Source organism: Schistocerca cancellata, chromosome 7, assembly GCF_023864275.1.
Source record: "Schistocerca cancellata isolate TAMUIC-IGC-003103 chromosome 7, iqSchCanc2.1, whole genome shotgun sequence".
Classification (NCBI taxonomy): domain Eukaryota; kingdom Metazoa; phylum Arthropoda; class Insecta; order Orthoptera; family Acrididae; genus Schistocerca; species Schistocerca cancellata.
The window spans coordinates 343456513-343475486 of NC_064632.1; the positions used below are offsets into that span (position 1 = coordinate 343456513).

Here is an 18974-nt window from a genome sequence, read left to right on the forward strand (position 1 = left end):
CAAACCATGTATGCAAAATATGGAGGACAAAGCTTGAATGGTGCTACGTGACATGGCAGAAGCCATAGGTACTGCAAATGGGAACTTGCTAAACAAGTCTACCACTATGAGCCAACAACTGTCCCAAAATGGTCCTGCAAAGTCAGTGTGCACTCATTGCCATGGCAATTGAATCTTAGGCCAAACTGCTAGTGTCTGTGGGGGAGTAGATTGGTTCTCCGCGCGTTCAAGACACTGTGTTTTTTGAATTCTGCTTCTGACAACACTGGAAGGAGAGTACACAAATTGGCAATGTGTTTCTCTGGTGTACGACCTGAGACGACATCATCGTCAAGGTAGTTTGAACAAAAGGGCAGTTTAGCAGTCAGCTGTTCCAAGTAATGTTGAAAATTGGCAGGTGTGGAAGCACTGCCGAAGGGCAAAGGCAAATACTTGTGAACAGTCCTAAATGTGTATTTACGGACACTTTCTGTGATTCTTCATCCAAAGGTATTTGCGAGTAGGTATCTCACAAATCTATCTTAGAAAAGTAACTTCCTGTCCATGAGTTTCTCAGGGTGAGGTAACGGTGTCAACTACTGTCTGTGGGTTGACTGTAGACTTGAAGTCAACACAAATGCGAATGTGACCAGACAGCTTAGGCAACAAAACGAGAGGACTTGCCCATTGACCAACTTGAATGGGAACAATTACCCTAATATCTTGCAATTCTTTCAATTAACTGGCTACTTTGTTGAAGCAATTGGAATGCGGTGGGCCCAGAAAAACTTCGGCTGTGCATTGTCTTTCAGTGTAACATGCACTACAAAATTCTTAGCTTTTCCCATTCCTTCTGAAAATAGTTTACGAAATTCTTTAAGCAAGTTAGCGACATTGTCTTTTGGTGCAAAAGCAGATACTGAAAGTACATTGTCTTGGATGCTAAGTCCAAACAAAAAGGTATCTAAACCAAATATGTTCTCACTGTCTCTTGATTCCAGCAGGGTAAAATTCACTGTCCTAGTGTGAGATTTGTAAGTGGCAGGCAACTACACTGTCCAAGCCCTGGAATTTCCTGTTTGTTGTAAGCAGTGAGGTGCTTGCTAGATTTAGAAAAGCGTGGTGAGCCTAACTGTTTGTATGTGTCACGATTATGCAAAGTTACTGAGGCACCTGTGCCTAACTGAAAGTTCACACGATGGCCAGCAATTCTTAATGAGACAAATTGTTTGTTAGAATATCGTTGCACAGCATGTGGGCGAGGAGGCGGCACAACCTTAATCTTACTTTTGACATTAAGTTCACAGGCCTGTTTATATGTCTACATGGCTGTCCGTGTGGCCGTGTACACACTCGTTGTTGTGGCTGCTTGGGGCAGTCGCGAGCAAGGGGTGACTCGGCCCGTCGATTTAGGGCCTGGTCAAATTTATCAGCCGCTATGGTGCTCGAATCGTATTGCTCTAAAATTTGCAATACTTGAGGAAGTGATGGATCAGAGTACTTTAGGATCTGTTCCTGTATTCTGCTATCTGGAACGTTGAATGTTACACCATCATGTATCATGAGAGCACTGTAAAAGTTGCCACAACTGTACTTAAATTTACACTTCCTAGTCTTGCCTGTTAATTCCTTGTACCACTGGTGGTATGTCTGTTCTGGCTTTTTCTGCTGGTGAACAAACTGATATCTGGCTACAGCTACTTGGACTTGCTGGTCATAATATTGAATTAATGCAGTGTATTGTAGCTTTAGAGTATCTTGAGCATGATGAACTTGACAATCGAAAGAAAGTATTGTAGCTTTACAGTACCTTGAACACGATGAACTTCACAATGTGCTTGGAACTATGTCAGGTATTCAAGCCAGTCCTCTTCTGTGTTGTTAAATTGCCGGAACGTTGGTATGCTGGTTTGCAGCACTTGTTGGGCTTGTTGATTGGTTTGTTGTGCGACACAACTAGTGCAGCCAGTAGTTGTTGTACCGTCGTCAGCAAAGTAGCAATTTATTGGTTCTGCAACTGAAAAGCTAGTGTTAGATCCATCACATTGGTCGCCTGCAGCCGAGGTGCAGGAGCAGGAGGTGGAGGGGGCGGGGAATTCATGGTTTACACAGAATTTATGGTTTATACAAATACGTTGTAGCAAAAAGCAAGCAAAGTCTCCGAAAAGAGAAATTTGATTAGTTCTGCGTGGTTTCCCTCCTGGAATCCATGCAAGAGTACAACAAAAAATTAGGAAATAGAAACACTGTCACCCATGCATGTTGAAATACAAGAGAAGCAAGCAAAAGCTTCGCCCAAGTTGATTAACTTCGATCGCTACTGAATTATCCTCATTGCCACTGTAGTGCCCTGTACCACGGGAAGCAAGGGAGAGGATGTTGTTTGGTGGCCAGTATCCTCTTTCTACAACACAACTGCACATGTGAATTAACAAGGTTCTTTATTTACAAGAACAGGAAGTTACTTATCTTTAACAGAGTCCTTGTGTTGTGGTACAAGCTCTTCTGTAATAGCCCACGTTAGCCTCACTGCTGGTGAAGTACAAGTCCCGCTATAAACACTACTCTGGTCGCTATCGTAACCTGTTACTAAGCAAGGCCACTCTGCAAGTGAATGACAAACGCCAACTAGATTGAGTCAGTCAGTGATTGAGTGAGTGACTGAGTGATCAAGTGCCTACTACCGATCTCCTTGCTACATCTTTGCTGACTGGTGTGCTGGCAACAGCTTACGCCAGCACATTTTGTGTTTTCAGTGGTTACATGAGCAAGCACGAACTGATTCTCTAGCTGCGCACTCCATAAAACTGGTCTCTGTTGCTAGAATGGTAACGGCTTTAACCATAACGTGGTTGATAACTATGCTTGTAGGTAGGTTGGCAGTCAGTTGCTGGTCTTGCATAGCGAAGTTATGGTTGTGAAGTATGTCGAAGACATGTGGTGTGGTTGACGTGGATTTTGTGTATTTAGCACATAACGTGCTATGATATGAGATATTGGCTAAGTTGGATGTCAAGACGGGGGCGCCAAAATGTGGGTTTAAACGGATTTACTTCGTTGCAATATTAAACACCGTAACTGCAGCTAGTTATTTCAATCCAAACAACTATAAACGAACAACAACAGAATACTTATAAAAGCATAGAATAAATGCATATTCGAAATTATATATTATGATCACTTCAAACTCTTACACAATCCCAATGTTTTCGTAGACTACTGAATCATTCAGGATTGTTGACCTCTGTTTGCCTTACTTACGCTTTGAATTGTAAGTTCAACAGTTTGTGGGGTAAATTTTTGGTTCTATTAGGAATTTTGTTTCTGTTAACATGTCAGCGCGCTGTGCCAGCATCCTAACTGAGTTATTTGGTAATCTAAGTGGGAGAGCTATAAGGTTCAAGACCTTAACATGTGCAGTATTGTCATAACTCCTAATATCACAGTTCTTCATAATACATTTACTGTCTTTTGTTTTATGGTACATACAGTGTTACTGTACTTATTCCCATATTAGTTAAGCTGTTGTATTGTATTTTCCTCCCTTCTTAAAGATACACAATTTAGAAGCTTTGTCTTGAGAATTGGCATGCAAGGAGAAGATGTTAAAGGAACTGCACTTGCAGAAAGAGAGGCTCCTAGTCATGATTATTTTAACTCTCTCTTTAAAACTTTTCTTTTTAATGTATGTGTCAATTTTGGTTGTTGATATGTAAAACCACTTTATATGTTTAACGTTTTTGTCACTTTTGTATATTCAATATGTTTCAGAGAGTGAGAGCATGGCATATTGCCAGACAGTATCCTTGTCACAGATGTGGTTTACTGTTCACCAAATCCTCCAGTCTGAATAGACACTTGTTAATGCTACATGTTCCTGCATACAGGTTAGTTTACTACAGAACATTGACTTTTTCCAAACCCTTTAAACTTGTGGCAGAATTAGTACTCACTGTAAAGATGACACATTGATTTGCAGACAGGCACAATGAAAAAACTGTTACACATTGAGCTTGTGGTGAAAGCATTCTTGAGGAAAGCAAAGCAAACACATACACAATAACATTGAATGTGTGTGTGTGTGTTTTCTTTTCTGAAGAAGGCTTTGGCCAAAAGCTCACTCTGTAACAATCTTTCATTGTGCCTGTCTGCTACTAAGTGTGTTACCATTACAGTAAGTTGCAAATACTTATTAAATCTGCGATTGCTCATGCTGTAGTTGATGGTCCATTTGTTTTTGTAGGATGTAATTTGAATTTTGTTTGGGTGTTAATTATAAGTTTTCTCGTGGTAATGGTTGGTTTACAGTAGCTTTTGTTAGATGACATAGTAAGTAATGTTCCAGGTTTTGAGAGGTTTTCTGAATGTGATGTTATTTCTTATTGCACTTACCTTGTTGGGGAACAAACTAATAAGGATTCTCACGATGAGCAGCAATCTATCCTTTTCATAATATTGTTGATGTTCCAACCTGGACTTTCCGTTGTTTGTAGGAGAATTAATTAGTTACAGTTTTAATGAGGAAATCATATCTGAAAATGTACTAAATGTGCACTTTCCAAGTGCAACGAATATTTTTTGTTAAATATTATCACAGTACCTTAAAATTGGAAGCTTCTCCCTACACAAGATTTTTACTGGATTTTTGTTTCTTCAACTGAAATTTGCATTTGGAAAATATTTCAACAGTATTATTCCACCAACTAAAAACAAATAATATACCATACTATTTTTGTGTTTAAAAGTTCCATTCCAATTAGGGAAAAACTATTGACACAGATGCTGTGCTCTGTCCAATAGACAGTTACTCTGAAAGCTGTACTGTTACTATTAAGTGGAAGCATTCCAGTTGACAACTGTCTTATCATTTAAAGGTAAACAAGCAAATGTTATTATGTCTGAATAATACTACCAAGCTAGGCATTATGATGAAATGCAATTAAAATTATAATACAGATGAACAGAAACTACTTCAGTGTGTCCTCAACAGTCTTCTGATAAAAGTACTCATCAGCAGTAAAGGGCTATAGAGTTTACTAGAATTCATATCTTTAATTGGATTAGCTGCAAGTGGTAATAATAATTCTTAAAGCCAGAATACCCGACAGAGATGTAGACCTGTCTCCATTTAAAACACCATTTGATTTTCCTAACATGCTTATTCATTCTCTCCTTCTACTCTTTTTAAACAGTACTACTTTCCTTCAAGGTAATACTTACAGACTTCAGCAACAAGCAAATCATGCTGTGGGTGTTTGAGTATCTCCATAGTTTGTAAAGTATGTGTTAGGGTTGCCAGTCTCACCTCACCCTCAAAACTCTGTGAGGCAGGGGCTATCACTCTGGTGAATTTTCTTAGGTCCTCTGAATACTTCAGTCTTGATCAATGGCTCCTCCTTTGTACTGAAGAAGTGTGGGGAGATTATCAGGTGGACAAACTTGGCCACAATGAAACATTGAAAACTCTTAAGAAAACAAAATTTATAAACTAACTGCAGCAATTGAATCAAATGAATAAAATGTAAATACAAAATAATAATATTATTAAAAGGTTAGTTGCATTTATTTCCTATGAAGGCCTTGTTGCCTGAAAGCTCACTTTCTGACAGTCCTTTCGTTGTGGCTATCTGTCTCTTACCATATTTGCAATAAGGTGAGTAGCAACTATCCTTTTCATAATATTGTTACATTCCATTCTGGATTTTCCATTTTTATCTATAAATTAACCTGTATTTACTTTAAAATGACTGGATTGCATATCCAGTTTGCAAAATATAGTAAAGTTTTCATCTCACTAATGAACACAACTCCAATCCTATAAATTTATTTAAGTTGTAGCACGTCCCACTCCAATCTACAATTGAAAAATCTGCCATTCAATTCTCTGTTACTAACCTCTTTATGGCAGAACACCTGAGTACTTCCCATCCTATCAGACCCATCTAATACAAAAGAAATGCTTAAATATTTTACCATTGTGTAGGACAGATATTCAGTGCCCAAGCCTGCACACATTCACTGCATTCCCAGTGTCTGCTATCTCACTTGCATCCAGAGGCAACTGCACTTTTTGTCGTACTTCTGGGTGCTTCTGTTTTTTGTTGGTGTCCTACCCCTTCCTTTCCTTCCTCTCCTATGTCAACTATCTGCTTTTCATTTCCACTGTAAAACCACCTGTTTGTCTGTCTGTATTGGGCTTATTAATACAAATATTCTAGGACTGGTGTACACATTCTCCTGGCATCCCTTGTTTAGAGCCTTTTGACTGTAATATTTTCACAGTGCTGGAAACACGCATACTTCAGTAAATGTGTTACCTTGGCTACATCGTTGGCCGGGTGGTCGAGTGGTTCTAGGTGCTACAGTCTGGAACCGCGCGACCGCTACGGTCGCAGGTTCGAATCCTGCCTCGGGCATGGATGTGTGTGATGTCCTTAGGTTAGTTAGGTTTAAGTAGTTCTAAGTTCTAGGGGACTGATGACCTCAGAAGTTAAGTCCCATTGTGCTTAGAGCCATTTGAACCATTTTTTGGCTACCTCTTATGTCATAGCTCACAGGAACTTATTATGGTATTACACAAAGTTGGTTGGAGTATCCTTAAGCCCTGTTGCTCAAATTATCTTGTTAGTCCCTTTGACTTTCTCACAACAGTGACTGCTTGCAGAGAATACCCATGCCATTCTATTTCCATTGCCCTTTGACCATTTTCTACAGAATGCCTGGGGTGCAAGGCACTTAGTGTCTAATACAGTAAACTACGAAATTAAAAATGGTGTATGAGTTTTTGTGTATTGTTGTTATAGTATGACGAAAATTATGCATACCATTCCTACAGCATCTCTAACATGAGATTGTTGTCTTCATTTTTATTTGACAGTCTTCATTTTTATTTGACACTTAGGGAGATTTTTTGATGCACACAAACCATCATTGGCATAAAGAAGTAGATTTATAGTAGAGTTCACTTGTATTGTTTCTAAAACTATGTTCTTATTTCCTAACTAAGCAGCAATTTTTACAATAAAAAAGAAGTTACTGACTTGGTAAAGAGTACATAATTTTTCATTTGCCCCCCCCCCCCCCCCCCCCCCCCCCCCTCTCTCTCTCTCTCTCTCTCTCTCTCTCTCTCTCTCTCTCTCTCTCTCTCTCTCTCTGTGTGTGTGTGTGTGTGTGTGTGTGTGTGTGTGTGTGTGTGGGGGGGGGGGGGGGGGGGGCGTGCGCGAGGGCGCGTGTGCGCGTCCGTGCGTATCACTTGTTCATCTTCATTACTGTGAAACAAATCTCTTCTGCTGCAAGCTCTTTGTTTTTCATATTTTGAGAGGTGATAGTGCAGGCCGAAACAAGAAAAAGAATTGTCCTGTAAACATAGGCTCTAAAGTGCTTACCTTAACAGCTGTGAACAATTGTTCGTCTTCATTACTGTGCTTCACATCTACTAAACAAGTGCTTGTAGCTCTTGAGATATGCATTTTAGAGTCCATATATATACTAGACTTTGTGTTTTGAATTAATGTCCCTGTTTTATTGCTGAATATTGACCATTCCTCCTGGGACACACTGTATAAAACCGGATAAAATACATGCGAAAAGGCAGTTTTGTTGTTTTAAGTGGCAACACAGCCCTTTCTTTGTTTATGTTAACTTCCGTTTTTCTGACACTTTTATCTAGCCTCTGGTGTATTATTGTCATCCACCATTCAGTTGTACACTTATATGCATTTAAATAAACTGTGTACAGATAGACTTATTATCAAGCTTTATTTACTACATCTGATTAGAGGGTATGGGCCCTGGTTCAAAAGCCTTTTTTAGGTAGTTTTTTGGTGGTGTCACAAGCAAAAGCAAATTTGATGTTAACATTGTGGTGTTGGTGCGGTGCGATGGAACAGTCTGCGCACCAGTGCTTGAAGTTGTCTGGAGAGGAGAGTTGGGCGGTGTGGAAATTCCAAATGGAAGTGATATGCAGAGGAAAGGCTTTTTAGATATTGTCAGTGGCTCCGCTATTAAATACCTGAAGGAGAAAACAAGTGACGGAAAAGTAAAGGAACTTATTGTGACGCAGATTTAGATCGCGCCACTTGCTCGTTTACTGTTGTGTACAATGTCAGCTGACTTGTGGGCTGAATTGAAGACTGGGCATGAGAAAGAGTCCGCACTGAGCATTCACCTACTTCAACAAAAGTATTCCTTACTCCAATTTGGTGATGGCTTGGTGGTTACAGTTGTTAAAAATGGAAGAAATCAACACTAAATTGAAGAAAGCGTATGAACCACTTTAAGAGAAAATGGTAGTAACCAAAGCATTGATGTCATTGCTAGAGAAATATAAACATTTCTGTTCAGCATGGGAGTCCGTCCTCTTTGAGAATGACACACTTAACAAGTTAACTTCAGGGTTGCTCATTGAGGAAGAGAGAGAGAGAGAGAATCAGTCTGTTCAGCAGGAGGTAGCTTTGGTCAGTGTAGGCAGACAGGAAAAAAATTACTTGTAATTTTTGTGGTAAATAGGACCATTTTGCAAAGGACTGTAAAAATAAAGTGAAGAGAGAAATGAGAAGCTGCAATTATTACAACAAAAGAGATCATTTGAGGTTATATTGCAGATTGTTGAAGTCGAAGAAAAGCAAGAAAGCTCAGGATGTAAATGCCTTTATGTGCATGAGTCAATAAGTTGACCTAGAAGATTATTGGTTCATAGATGCAGGTGCTAGTGAGCATATATGTAATAAAAGAGAATAGTAAGAAACTTGACAAGTGCGCAAAGCTCAGTTAAAGTTACTGTGAGTGATGGCAAACATGGCGTGATTAGGCAAAATACTGTGGAACTGTATGCATGCAACAGGGCTAAATTTTACAAAACAGTACTCGGTTGAGTGCTTTTTGTGCCTGAAGTGTAATTCAGTGTGTTTTTCATAGAAACTGTATTCAACAAAAGGTGTGTGTTTAGTGTCAAACAAGGAAAGTGGATTTTTGAACAGTAACGGTGAAGTTCGTGCATTATCCCGACGTATCAGTAAAGTGTATCTTGCTTTAACGGAACACAATCAGAACTGTCATTTGTTACTTTGACGTGTGTAGATAAAATGCAGTATGTGGTTGACGGTAATAACACAAGTGACTTTTCATTGGTCAGTACTGATAGTGTGTATGTGTTGACGAACTTTGGTCTAGTAAATTTGTTTAAATATGTTGAAAATGTGAATTTTTGGCATAAAGAAATGTGATTTCAGCGCATTGCACATGTGGGCTATTGTCACATAAAGGAGAGGACTTCGTTGACGACTTTGTCATTTGATAAGAATGTTTGGCAGGAAAACAACATTGTTAGCCTTTCCCCATCAGTTCATTATGATCTATTGCCCTGCTTGAATTGGTTCATGCAGATATCTATGGACCTGTGGAGATACATTCACTTGGAAGAACAAGCTAGTTTTTACCTTTGAAGGATGACTAATCGTTAACACAAAGTATTCTTCATGAAACAAATGATGAAGTTAACGGTTTGGTCAAGAACTTTATTACAAAACCTGAGAGAGAAGCTGGTCAAAAAATTGCTTAGGATTTGTAAGAAGTGATTTTGAGTATTGTGTATGTAAAGACCGAAAATAGCAATAAAAAGTACTTATTTGTTTACATTGAAGATCTGCTGATAGTGTCAACTTCCCAGAGTGAAACTGTCAATTTGAAGTTGTTATGAAATGGTAACTTTAAAATGGTATTATCAAAAGGATATTTCCTACTCACTATATAGTGGAGATTCTGAGTCGCAGATAGGCACAATAAAAAGACTGTTGGAAATTGTGTTTTCAGCCAACAAGCCTTCTTTGGAATTAGAAAACTTCGGAATTAGACAACACACACACACACACACACACACACACACACACACACACACACACACACACACACACACACACAAATGCAACTTTCACACACGTCTGCAGTCTCAGACAACTGAAACCACACTGTAGTGTGTGTGTGTATGTGTGTGTGTATTGCTGACAAAGGCCTTAATGGCCGAAAGCTGTAATTGTGTGAATCTTTTTATTGTGCCTATCACGACTCAGCATCTCTGCTATATGGTGAGTAGCAACTTAACTTCTCTAATATTATTACATTCCATCCTGGATTTTCCTTTAATTTAATACACATACCTTTGGAGTCAGTAGCCACAAATTTTAACATGTCACTTGCTTATTCCTATTATGGCTTTATATTTATTGCTCTTTTTTCCTCGATTGTCCAAAAAATCAGAATCAGTTACATGCAAATTATTGTTTCCTTTACACCCTGTGTTTCTCATTGTAACCATTTACTAACACTTTAGTATTTAAATATGATTTACTAAAGTTCTTTTTTAATGCCTATAATGTACATCAGTTGAATTTGAAGTCTGAAAATAATTTTTTGTATCCATAAATCACAATATGGAGGAGATTGACAATTTCTTTTCCAGACGAGCATGCCGCCGCCGTCGTGTGAAGCGCCTCCAGCGACGTAGAGTAGCATCGCGCAAATCTAGACCAAAAAGACGTTCTCGTAGCATTTTGTGCAACAAGTATGTATGTTCATAAGTGACTTGCCCATATATTATTGTAAACTGTGAAAACATTATTTTACTGCTCCTTTACATTTAACACTAGAAGGGCCATATCGGTCAATGTGCCCAGTGAGCATTGTTAACATTTAATAAATAGTGTACATTTTAATTTAGGGGCCTTATATTTAATTACTTTTAATATACTTTGGTGGTTCACAGTTTCTGTAAAAGGCAAACATCGATTACAAAAATGGACAAATTACAGACATTTTTACCTTAGAGGACTGTAGCCCATCATTTTCACTCTTGAGATATTTTTTACATTTCATGTATCTAAAAGCACAACAGTGGATTTTTACACCCACCTAGGTTATTTTATTTCATCGTTGTGATCTCATTCTGTCTCTTCCTTTCCATTTCACTTTATTTAGTGGAAGAGTGGACATAACATTAGTTGCTGTTCTATGTCAATATGATGATGTGCTCTGCAGAAGTTCAGCACTGCTCATTGTTATGGCGTGTTGATGTTTTCATTCAGATGGAGAGTTACTGGATTACTTGAGCAGTTCAACTCGGGAAGGTTCTGAAGGAGAAGATATTTTTGAATGTGATGAGTTGGATGATAAAGATGACACAGAATATCATCGTCACGAAACAGAACAGGGCAAATCATCAGAGTTGGAATATTAGTATTCATAAGCGGTACAACAGTATGCAAATAACCCAGTGCTTATAGGTTCAATTTGAGTGGTTCTACAAATTCCTACTCACAGCTGGGGAAGTAGATGGAAAGAATTGCATCCATAGAGAGAAGCTGGAAGTGAAGAGACTGCAGCTGATGGAACAGTGTGGACTTCAATTGCAGGGGGCTGTGCACCTGGTAAATTAGGGTGTCACAATGTGTTGGTGGAAACTCCATTGCAAACACATGTAATGCTAAGAAATTTATAATCAGAGGGAGTTACTTGAGTGCATGGTCAGTGTTGATAGACAGTAATATTCTACAAAACATAAAAACCTTTACAGGAATAATAGCCCAACAAGTTCTCCAGGATAACTCATGGGTACTTGATACTGGAGGCTGCCACTTTTTCTTGCACTGTGGGAAGAAATAAGTTCATAGAAGTGGTGAAATTCTTAAAATTTGGTGACGAGAACATTTGGGCTGTAAGACTCAAGAATGATAATTTTGTAGCAGCTACTCCAGTGTGGAATCCTCTAGCACACAACTGTATCCGGAAGTATAAACTGGTGTGTCTATAACCATAGATGTGCAGCTGTGTCCATGCAAAGCTCACTGCTGCTATATCCAGCACATGAGTAATAAATCAGATAAATTTGGTTTGAAATTCTGGTTTGCAGCAGATGCCAGTAGTAAATACATGGCGATTGGTTTCCATATTTGGGTAAATAAAGTGAAAGGCCCACTAACATAGCTGTTGCAGAGCATGTTGCTACATGTCTTCTGCAACATTACATGTCGAGAGGAAGAAGTGTAACATATTAATTTCTTCAGTCAAACATCTTGCAGAGCAGTTGAAGTGGGAGAACACAACCAGGTGGGTACACCGAAGAAAACAGAAAGACAAGTTCTTCCTTCAACAAAGTCTAATACTGGATCTTTGTATGGTACTGTCTTTTATGAATCTGGTGACACTTCATATCAGGGCAAGACCAAGGAAAATGTTCTGCTACTGAGCTCAATGCAGTGCACTAAAATACACAAAAGACACTCTCTGAAAATGTGAGCATCTACAATTCCACTAAATTTGGAGTTGATATTATGGGCCAGATGTCTTATCTGGACACTGTCAAGTTTGGCTGATGCAGATGACATTTGCATATTTTTTCAGTGTGCTAGACCTTGCTGGAGTCAATGCCTGGATCCTTTACCGAAAGACAACAGGAGAATCAGTCACACAGCGGGTGTTTCTTTCATATTAGCATATGAACTTTCCTCTGCTTATGTACAATCTTGGAAAGGGCCTGCTCATACATTTATCACAACCACTGAAATGTGTAAGCTACTGGTACAGAAGACCTGCCAGATAGGAGGATACAAAAGTTCAGACAGAATTAAATATCTGTGTGTGCAGTGCAAGAAATTCATTTGTGACTCATGAGCTGGAAGTGGTCAGTATGTGTGTGCAAATTATTTTGAGAAAAACAATGGCTTTGACTGAAAACATCTCAGATAGAGAAAGAAAAGTTATTTTCGAGTGCAGGCTTTGTCAGCGAATTTCATATATGAAGTCTTCACGGGTTGTCAGCCGAGTAGCGTCATCGTCTCGTAACAACGTTTCGATGGAATGCGTCTCCATCATCATCAGGTGAAGTCACTTCGCCTAAAGATGATGGAGACGTATTCCATCGAAATGTCGCTACAAGACGACGATGCTACTCGGCTGTTACTTTCTTGTAATTGCCACAGTAATTTGTCAGTTTTTCTGTCTATTTTCTGATAAATAGAAGTTTATGGCATGTTTGGGGCTTTGACTGAGAACAAGTCTTAGAGATAAAAATGTTATTTTCTAATTATATGTTTATTTGCGTATGTAAATTTAATTTCAAAGTTTAGTTTCAATAAATATTGTGTTTACAACATATTCTTTACTTTGTTCCTCTTTTTCTTTAATTCAGTGTAGTTTCTATAGAAAAATTTAAGCATAACACTTTGGTAGGGTAAGCATAATGCACAAATGACATTTGAAGACATCATAATGAATTAATTCATCAAGTGAAACTGATACATAGAAAGAAAAACACCTCCAGTCAAAATGACCGGTTAGTGGTCCTTTTAGGTAGATCTGTAATGCTGACTGACCTAGTATTAAGACATCTGAAATTGATCTCCTTAACCCTCCCATTACAAAGCTTTTTCACACCTCTATTTTACCAAGCAGGGTATTTGGACTACCCCAAAAGAGTTTTGTGTTTTATTGAAATATTTGTTCTCAGATTTCGTTATTTCCATTGAATGGGTTTATTTAGTATTGATAAACAGCTTTTCAGGTTATTAGATTTAATCAGATCACAGATACAAAGTACAAAAAAAATTTATATCTTTCACTAAATTCAGTACTCAATGAACAGAAAGTTAATAATCTATGTACCTCAACAGTCACCGCAGTAAAATAACACAAGACTTTTTTTCAACTTTTCAGTCAAGTACATTTTAGCACTGCATGCACTACACAGTAACAGTTTCTTCTTCTTGTATATTACAAACAGGTTTCTTGCACGTTACACAACAGAATCTTGTTTTCCAATCTTCGTTTCTCTTGCAATCTTGACATCGTTGTGGCGTTGGTAACTTGGAACATTGGGTCTGGATCACTGCTGTAGGAATTGTAATACCACAAGCTTTCAGTGCATCTTGTACATCTTTATGAAGACCGTTGATATTTTTGGCTCTTTCTTCAATGTTGCCTTTGCTGAGTCCAAATGATGAAGAGTTTATGTCGGCTTCAGTTATTCTTCTGCCAATCAGGAAATCTTCGAGTGTACAGAATATATGCATTCAGTGCTGCAATATCTATCATTTCTATGAAGATTCTTAGTGGCCACTGCCTCGTTCCTCTGACACAACTGTATTCTCTTGTCATTTTGTCCCCATTATCTACAGCACCTTTGGTTTTGTTGTAGTGCAGTATGATTTCGGGTTTGTGTTCACTTTCTTCACCATTCACTTGTCTGTCATTATGCTGAGTAGAGAGTAGTATTACTGCCTTTCCCTTCTTTGGAACATAGGAAACTAGGGTTAAGTCGTTTGTGAAACCAAACATTGAAGAGTGAACTTCTCTCTTTCTGTTTCGCAAGAGTTCCTTCGGAATCTCTTTCTTATTGGAACGCAAGGTACCAACAAATGTCGTGTTTCGTTTTAGTAGTTCAGCAGCCAATGGAAAACTGGTGAAAAAAATTATCAGTTGTTACACCATGACCGTTATTCAGAAATGGTTCCATCAGATCCAAAACAACTCTCTGTCCTTGATTCACTTCCCGAGTGTTGTCCACCATTCCTGTGTAAATTTGGATCCGTAATAAGTAAGATGTCTTCACATCAGCACAAATCCAAATTTTAATTCCATACTTGCCAGGCTTGCTCTTCATATAAGCCCTAAAAGGGCACTTTCCTCGGTACGTTGCTAATCGTTCATCAATAGTCACGTATTCATAAGGATAGAAGTTCTTGCACAAGTTAGATTGAAATTTGTCGAACACTACCCTGATGGCTTGTAGCTTGTACTAGGTTTCTTCAGTTCTCTGTGCTCGTGTCTCTGTCGTCAAATAGCAAGACAAAAATCGGTTTCTTGACATGGCAGCAGAAAAGAATGTGTGCGAGTGTATACCTGTCCTTTTTCCCCCCCTAAGGTAAGTCTTCCCGCTCCCGGGATTGGAATGACTCCTTACCCTCTCCCTTAAAACCCACATCCTTTCGTCTTTCCCTCTCCTTCCCTCTTTCCTGATGAAGCAACCTTAGGTTGTGAAAGCTTGAAATTTGTGTGTGTGTTTGTGTGTTTTTTATTGTGTCTATCTACCAGCGCTTTCTCGTTTGGTAAGTTACAGCATCTTTGTTTTGCAATTACTTACATTGTGCTGTTTACAGTTTATGTGTTGGTATTTGAATTTCAGTGACCAGTTTTTTTTTTAGTCGGTAAAAATGGGGAGCTCAGTGCGGCTCTCCCATGGGACTGTAGGCTTTGTAAAAAAGACAACAGAATCACTTAGCAGGACGCAAGAATTTTTGCCCTTGGCCTGGATTAGAACATGTGAAATCTGAGCTGAATAGGTTGAAGGGAGAAAAGTATCGTGGAAACTGGGTAAAGGTAACAAAGTAAGGGTGAAAGAGGAGCAGCTGTTTAACTTCATCTACATTTGACCTTACAGTGTCAAATAAATTTGACCTTTTACCTGAAGTAGGAGAGGAAGAGCCTCGTATAGCTGTAGTTCGCAGTAGGGTGCTGCTGACTTCTAACAAATAAACTCAGTATAGATCAGTAACAAAAGAGAGTAGGAAGAAAAGTCTTGCTGCTAGCTAGGTAGTAGCCACTGGAGGGTTGTAGGCCAGATGGTACAGGACAAATTAGGAATAGAGTATCAGGTCACAAGTATTGTGGAGCCAAGTGCTAGCCTTAGCCAGGTGACAAGAGGACAAACAGATTTTGTGCAAAGGTTCTGGCAAAGAGGATCAGGTTGTTGTAGTAGATGGAGCAGGGAACAGCCTGGCTAGGGCCAGAAATTACAGCATTAGCAGTGACCTGGATCAAATAGGAGTAGCAACTGCACACACAAATGTGAGTTTTGCGGAGGTGTCGTGGTGCCATGACCTGCCCTGCAGTGTCCCAGGTGAACACTAAGTTGAGTGATGTCCTGCTGACTAAAATGAAATCTCAGATGAGTGCAGTGCCTGTTGCTACAATTGGGAGGTGGGGATGTACTAGACATGACCTACACATGAATAGGAGAGAGAAAGATAGGTTGGCTGAGCTTCTTGCAGACAATATACGGGGCAGTGAGGGAAGGGGGACATACCACAAAGCTAGATCCCTGTGGTCATTGATGTCAGAGAGGCACCTTTTTGAGTTTAGAATCAGGATTCAGGCACCCTGTTTTGAAAGATGTCAAAATAATAGAAGAGTCCCACAAAATGCTCAAGAATCTATAGGAACATAAGGCTTGCTATTTCTTCAAAATGCAGTGAAACCGCCCTTTTATACTTTTCAAATGACTTACGAAAAGGTCTAAAATGTGGGACATAATGTTCTAGGTGGTAAAAGTTACATGTAAAGTCTCCTTTGCATTTTTGCACTACATGTATGCACATAATAGGCATCGAAGTATGTCAGGTACTTGTTTATTATCTAACAAAGGTTTATTGTCTAATAAAAACAACTGATGTAACTGGAACTGGTAACTGTGTCGGAAGTAGAAACATTTGACTTAATTTTGTGTGTCATAATCAACCATAGACCTTGTAGTTGGTGGGCAGGCTTGCGTGCCTTATCAATACAGATAGCCATACCATAGGCGCAACCACAACAGAGAGGTATCTGTTGAGAGGCCAGACAAATGCGTGGTTCCTGAAGAGGCACAGCAGCCTTTTCAGTAGTTGCAGGCGCAACAGTCTGGATGATTGACTGATCTGACGTTGTTACATTAACCACAACCACCTTGCTGTGCTGGTAATGCGAACAGCTGAAACTGCAGCCGAAATTTTTCCCAATAGCATGCAGCTTTACTGTATGGTTAAATGATGATGACGTCCTCTTAGGTAAAATATTCTCGAGGTAAAAAAGTCCCCCATTGGGATCTCCGGGCGGGAACTACTCAGGAAGACGTCTGTGGATTGGAGTGTGGAATGTCAGATCCCTTAATCGGGCAGGTAGGTTAGAAAACTTAAAAAGGGAAATGGATTGGTTAAATTTAGATATACTGGGAATTAGTGAAGTTCGTTGGAAGGAGGAATAAGACTTCTGGTCAGGTGAATACAAGGTAATAAATACAAAATCAAATAGGGGTAATGCAGGAGTAGGTGTAATAATGAATAAAAAATAGGAGCATGGGTAAGCTACTACGAACAGCATAGTGAACGCATTATTGTAACAAAGATAGACAAGAAGCCCACGCCTACCACAGTAGTACAAGTTTATATGCCAACTAGCTCAGCAGATGATGAAGAGATTGAAGAAATGTACGAAGAGATAAAAGAAGTTATTCAGATAGTGAAAGGAGAGGGAAATTTGATAGTCATGGGGGACTCGAATCCAATAGTAGGAAAAGGAAGAGAAGAAAAAGTAGTTGGTGAATATGGAATGGGTGTAAGGAATGAAAGAGGAAGCCGCATGGTGGAATACTGCATAGGGCATAACTTAATCATAGCCAACACTTGGTTTAAGGATCACAAAAGAAGGTTGTATATATGGAAGAGGCCTGGAGTCACTGGAAGGTTTCAGATAGATTATATAATGGTAAGACAGAGATTTAGAAACCAGGTTTTAAATTTTAAGACATTTCCAGGGGCAGATGTGGACTCCGTCCGCAATCTATTGGTTATGAAATGTGTATTATAACTGAAGAAATTGCAAAAAGGTGGGAATTTAAGCTATGCAGAAAACCACACACATGCAAACTATCATTCACATTGTGTATTTGTGAAATACCACTGAAAGAACCAGAGGTTGTAGAGAGTTTCAAAGAGAGCATTGGGGAACGATTGACAAGAATGTAGGAAAGAAAAACGGTAGAAGAATGGATAGCTTTGAGAGATGAAATAGTGAAGACAGCAGAGGATCAAGTAGGTAAAAAGACGAGGGCTACTAGAAATCCTTGGGTAACAGAAGAAATATTGAATTTAATTGATGAAAGGAGGAAATATAAAAATGTGTTAAATGAAGCAGGAAAAAAGGAATACAAACATCTCAAAAATGAGATGACAGGAAGTGCAAAATGGCTAAGCAGGGATGGCTACAGGGCAAATGTAAGGATGTGAAGTCATATATCGCTAGGAGTTAAATAGATACTGCCTACAGGAAAATTAAAGAGTCCTTTGGAGAAAAAAGAACCACTTGTATGCATATCAAGAGCTCAGATGGAAAACCAGTTCTTAGGAAAGAAAGGAAAGCAGAACGGTGTATGGAGTATATAGAGGGTCTATGCAAGAGCATTGTACTTGTGGGCAGTGCTATAGAAATGGAAGAAAATGTAGATGATGATGAAATGGGAGATATGATACTGCGTGAAGAGTTTGACAGAGCACTGAAAGACTAAGTCGAAACAAAGCCCTGGGAGTAGACAACATTCCATTAGAACTACCGATAGCCTTTGGAGAGCCAGCCCTTACAGAATTCTACCATCTGGGTAGCAAGATGTGTGAGACAGGCAAAATACCCTCAGACTTCAAGAAGAATATAATAATTCCAATCCCAAAGAAAGCAGGTGTTGACAGATGTGAAAATTACAGAACTATCAGTTTAATAAGTCACAGCTGCAAAATACTAACACAAATTCTTTACAAACGAATGGAAAACCTAATATAAGCCAACCTTGGGAAAGATCTGTTTGGAATGTTGGAACCCGTGAGGCAATACTGACCCTATGACTTATCTTAGAAGATAGATTAAGGAAAGGCAAACCTACATTTCTAGCATTTGTAGACTTGGAGAAAGATTTTGACAACGTTTACTGGAATATTCTAATTCAAATTCTGAAAGTGGCAGGGGTCAAATACAGTGAAAGGCTATTTACAATTTGTACAGAAACCAGATGGCAGTTATAAGACTCGAGTGGCATGAAAGGGAAGCAGTGGTTGAGAAGGGTGTGAGACAGGGTTGTAGCCTATCTCCGATGTTATTCAATCTGTGTATTGAGCAAGCAGTAAAGGAAACGTCAGAAAAATTTGGAGTAGGAATTAAAATCCGCGGAGAAATAAAAACTTTGAGGTTCGCCGTTGACATTG

General features: G+C 39.0%; 1 protein-coding gene across 3 annotated transcripts in view; it reads left to right on the top strand.

Annotated features, from left to right (window-relative positions):
- The window catches only part of LOC126091950 (PR domain zinc finger protein 10-like), a 239838-nt gene that overhangs the window by 84643 nt on the left and 136221 nt on the right, over nucleotides 1-18974 (top strand). For all 3 annotated transcript variants that reach the window (XM_049907287.1, XM_049907286.1, XM_049907288.1), the window contains 2 exons: nucleotides 3751-3866; nucleotides 10436-10537. In XM_049907287.1, coding sequence (XP_049763244.1) covers nucleotides 3751-3866; nucleotides 10436-10537 — 218 coding nt within the window. The remainder of the gene's footprint in view (nucleotides 1-3750; nucleotides 3867-10435; nucleotides 10538-18974) is intronic.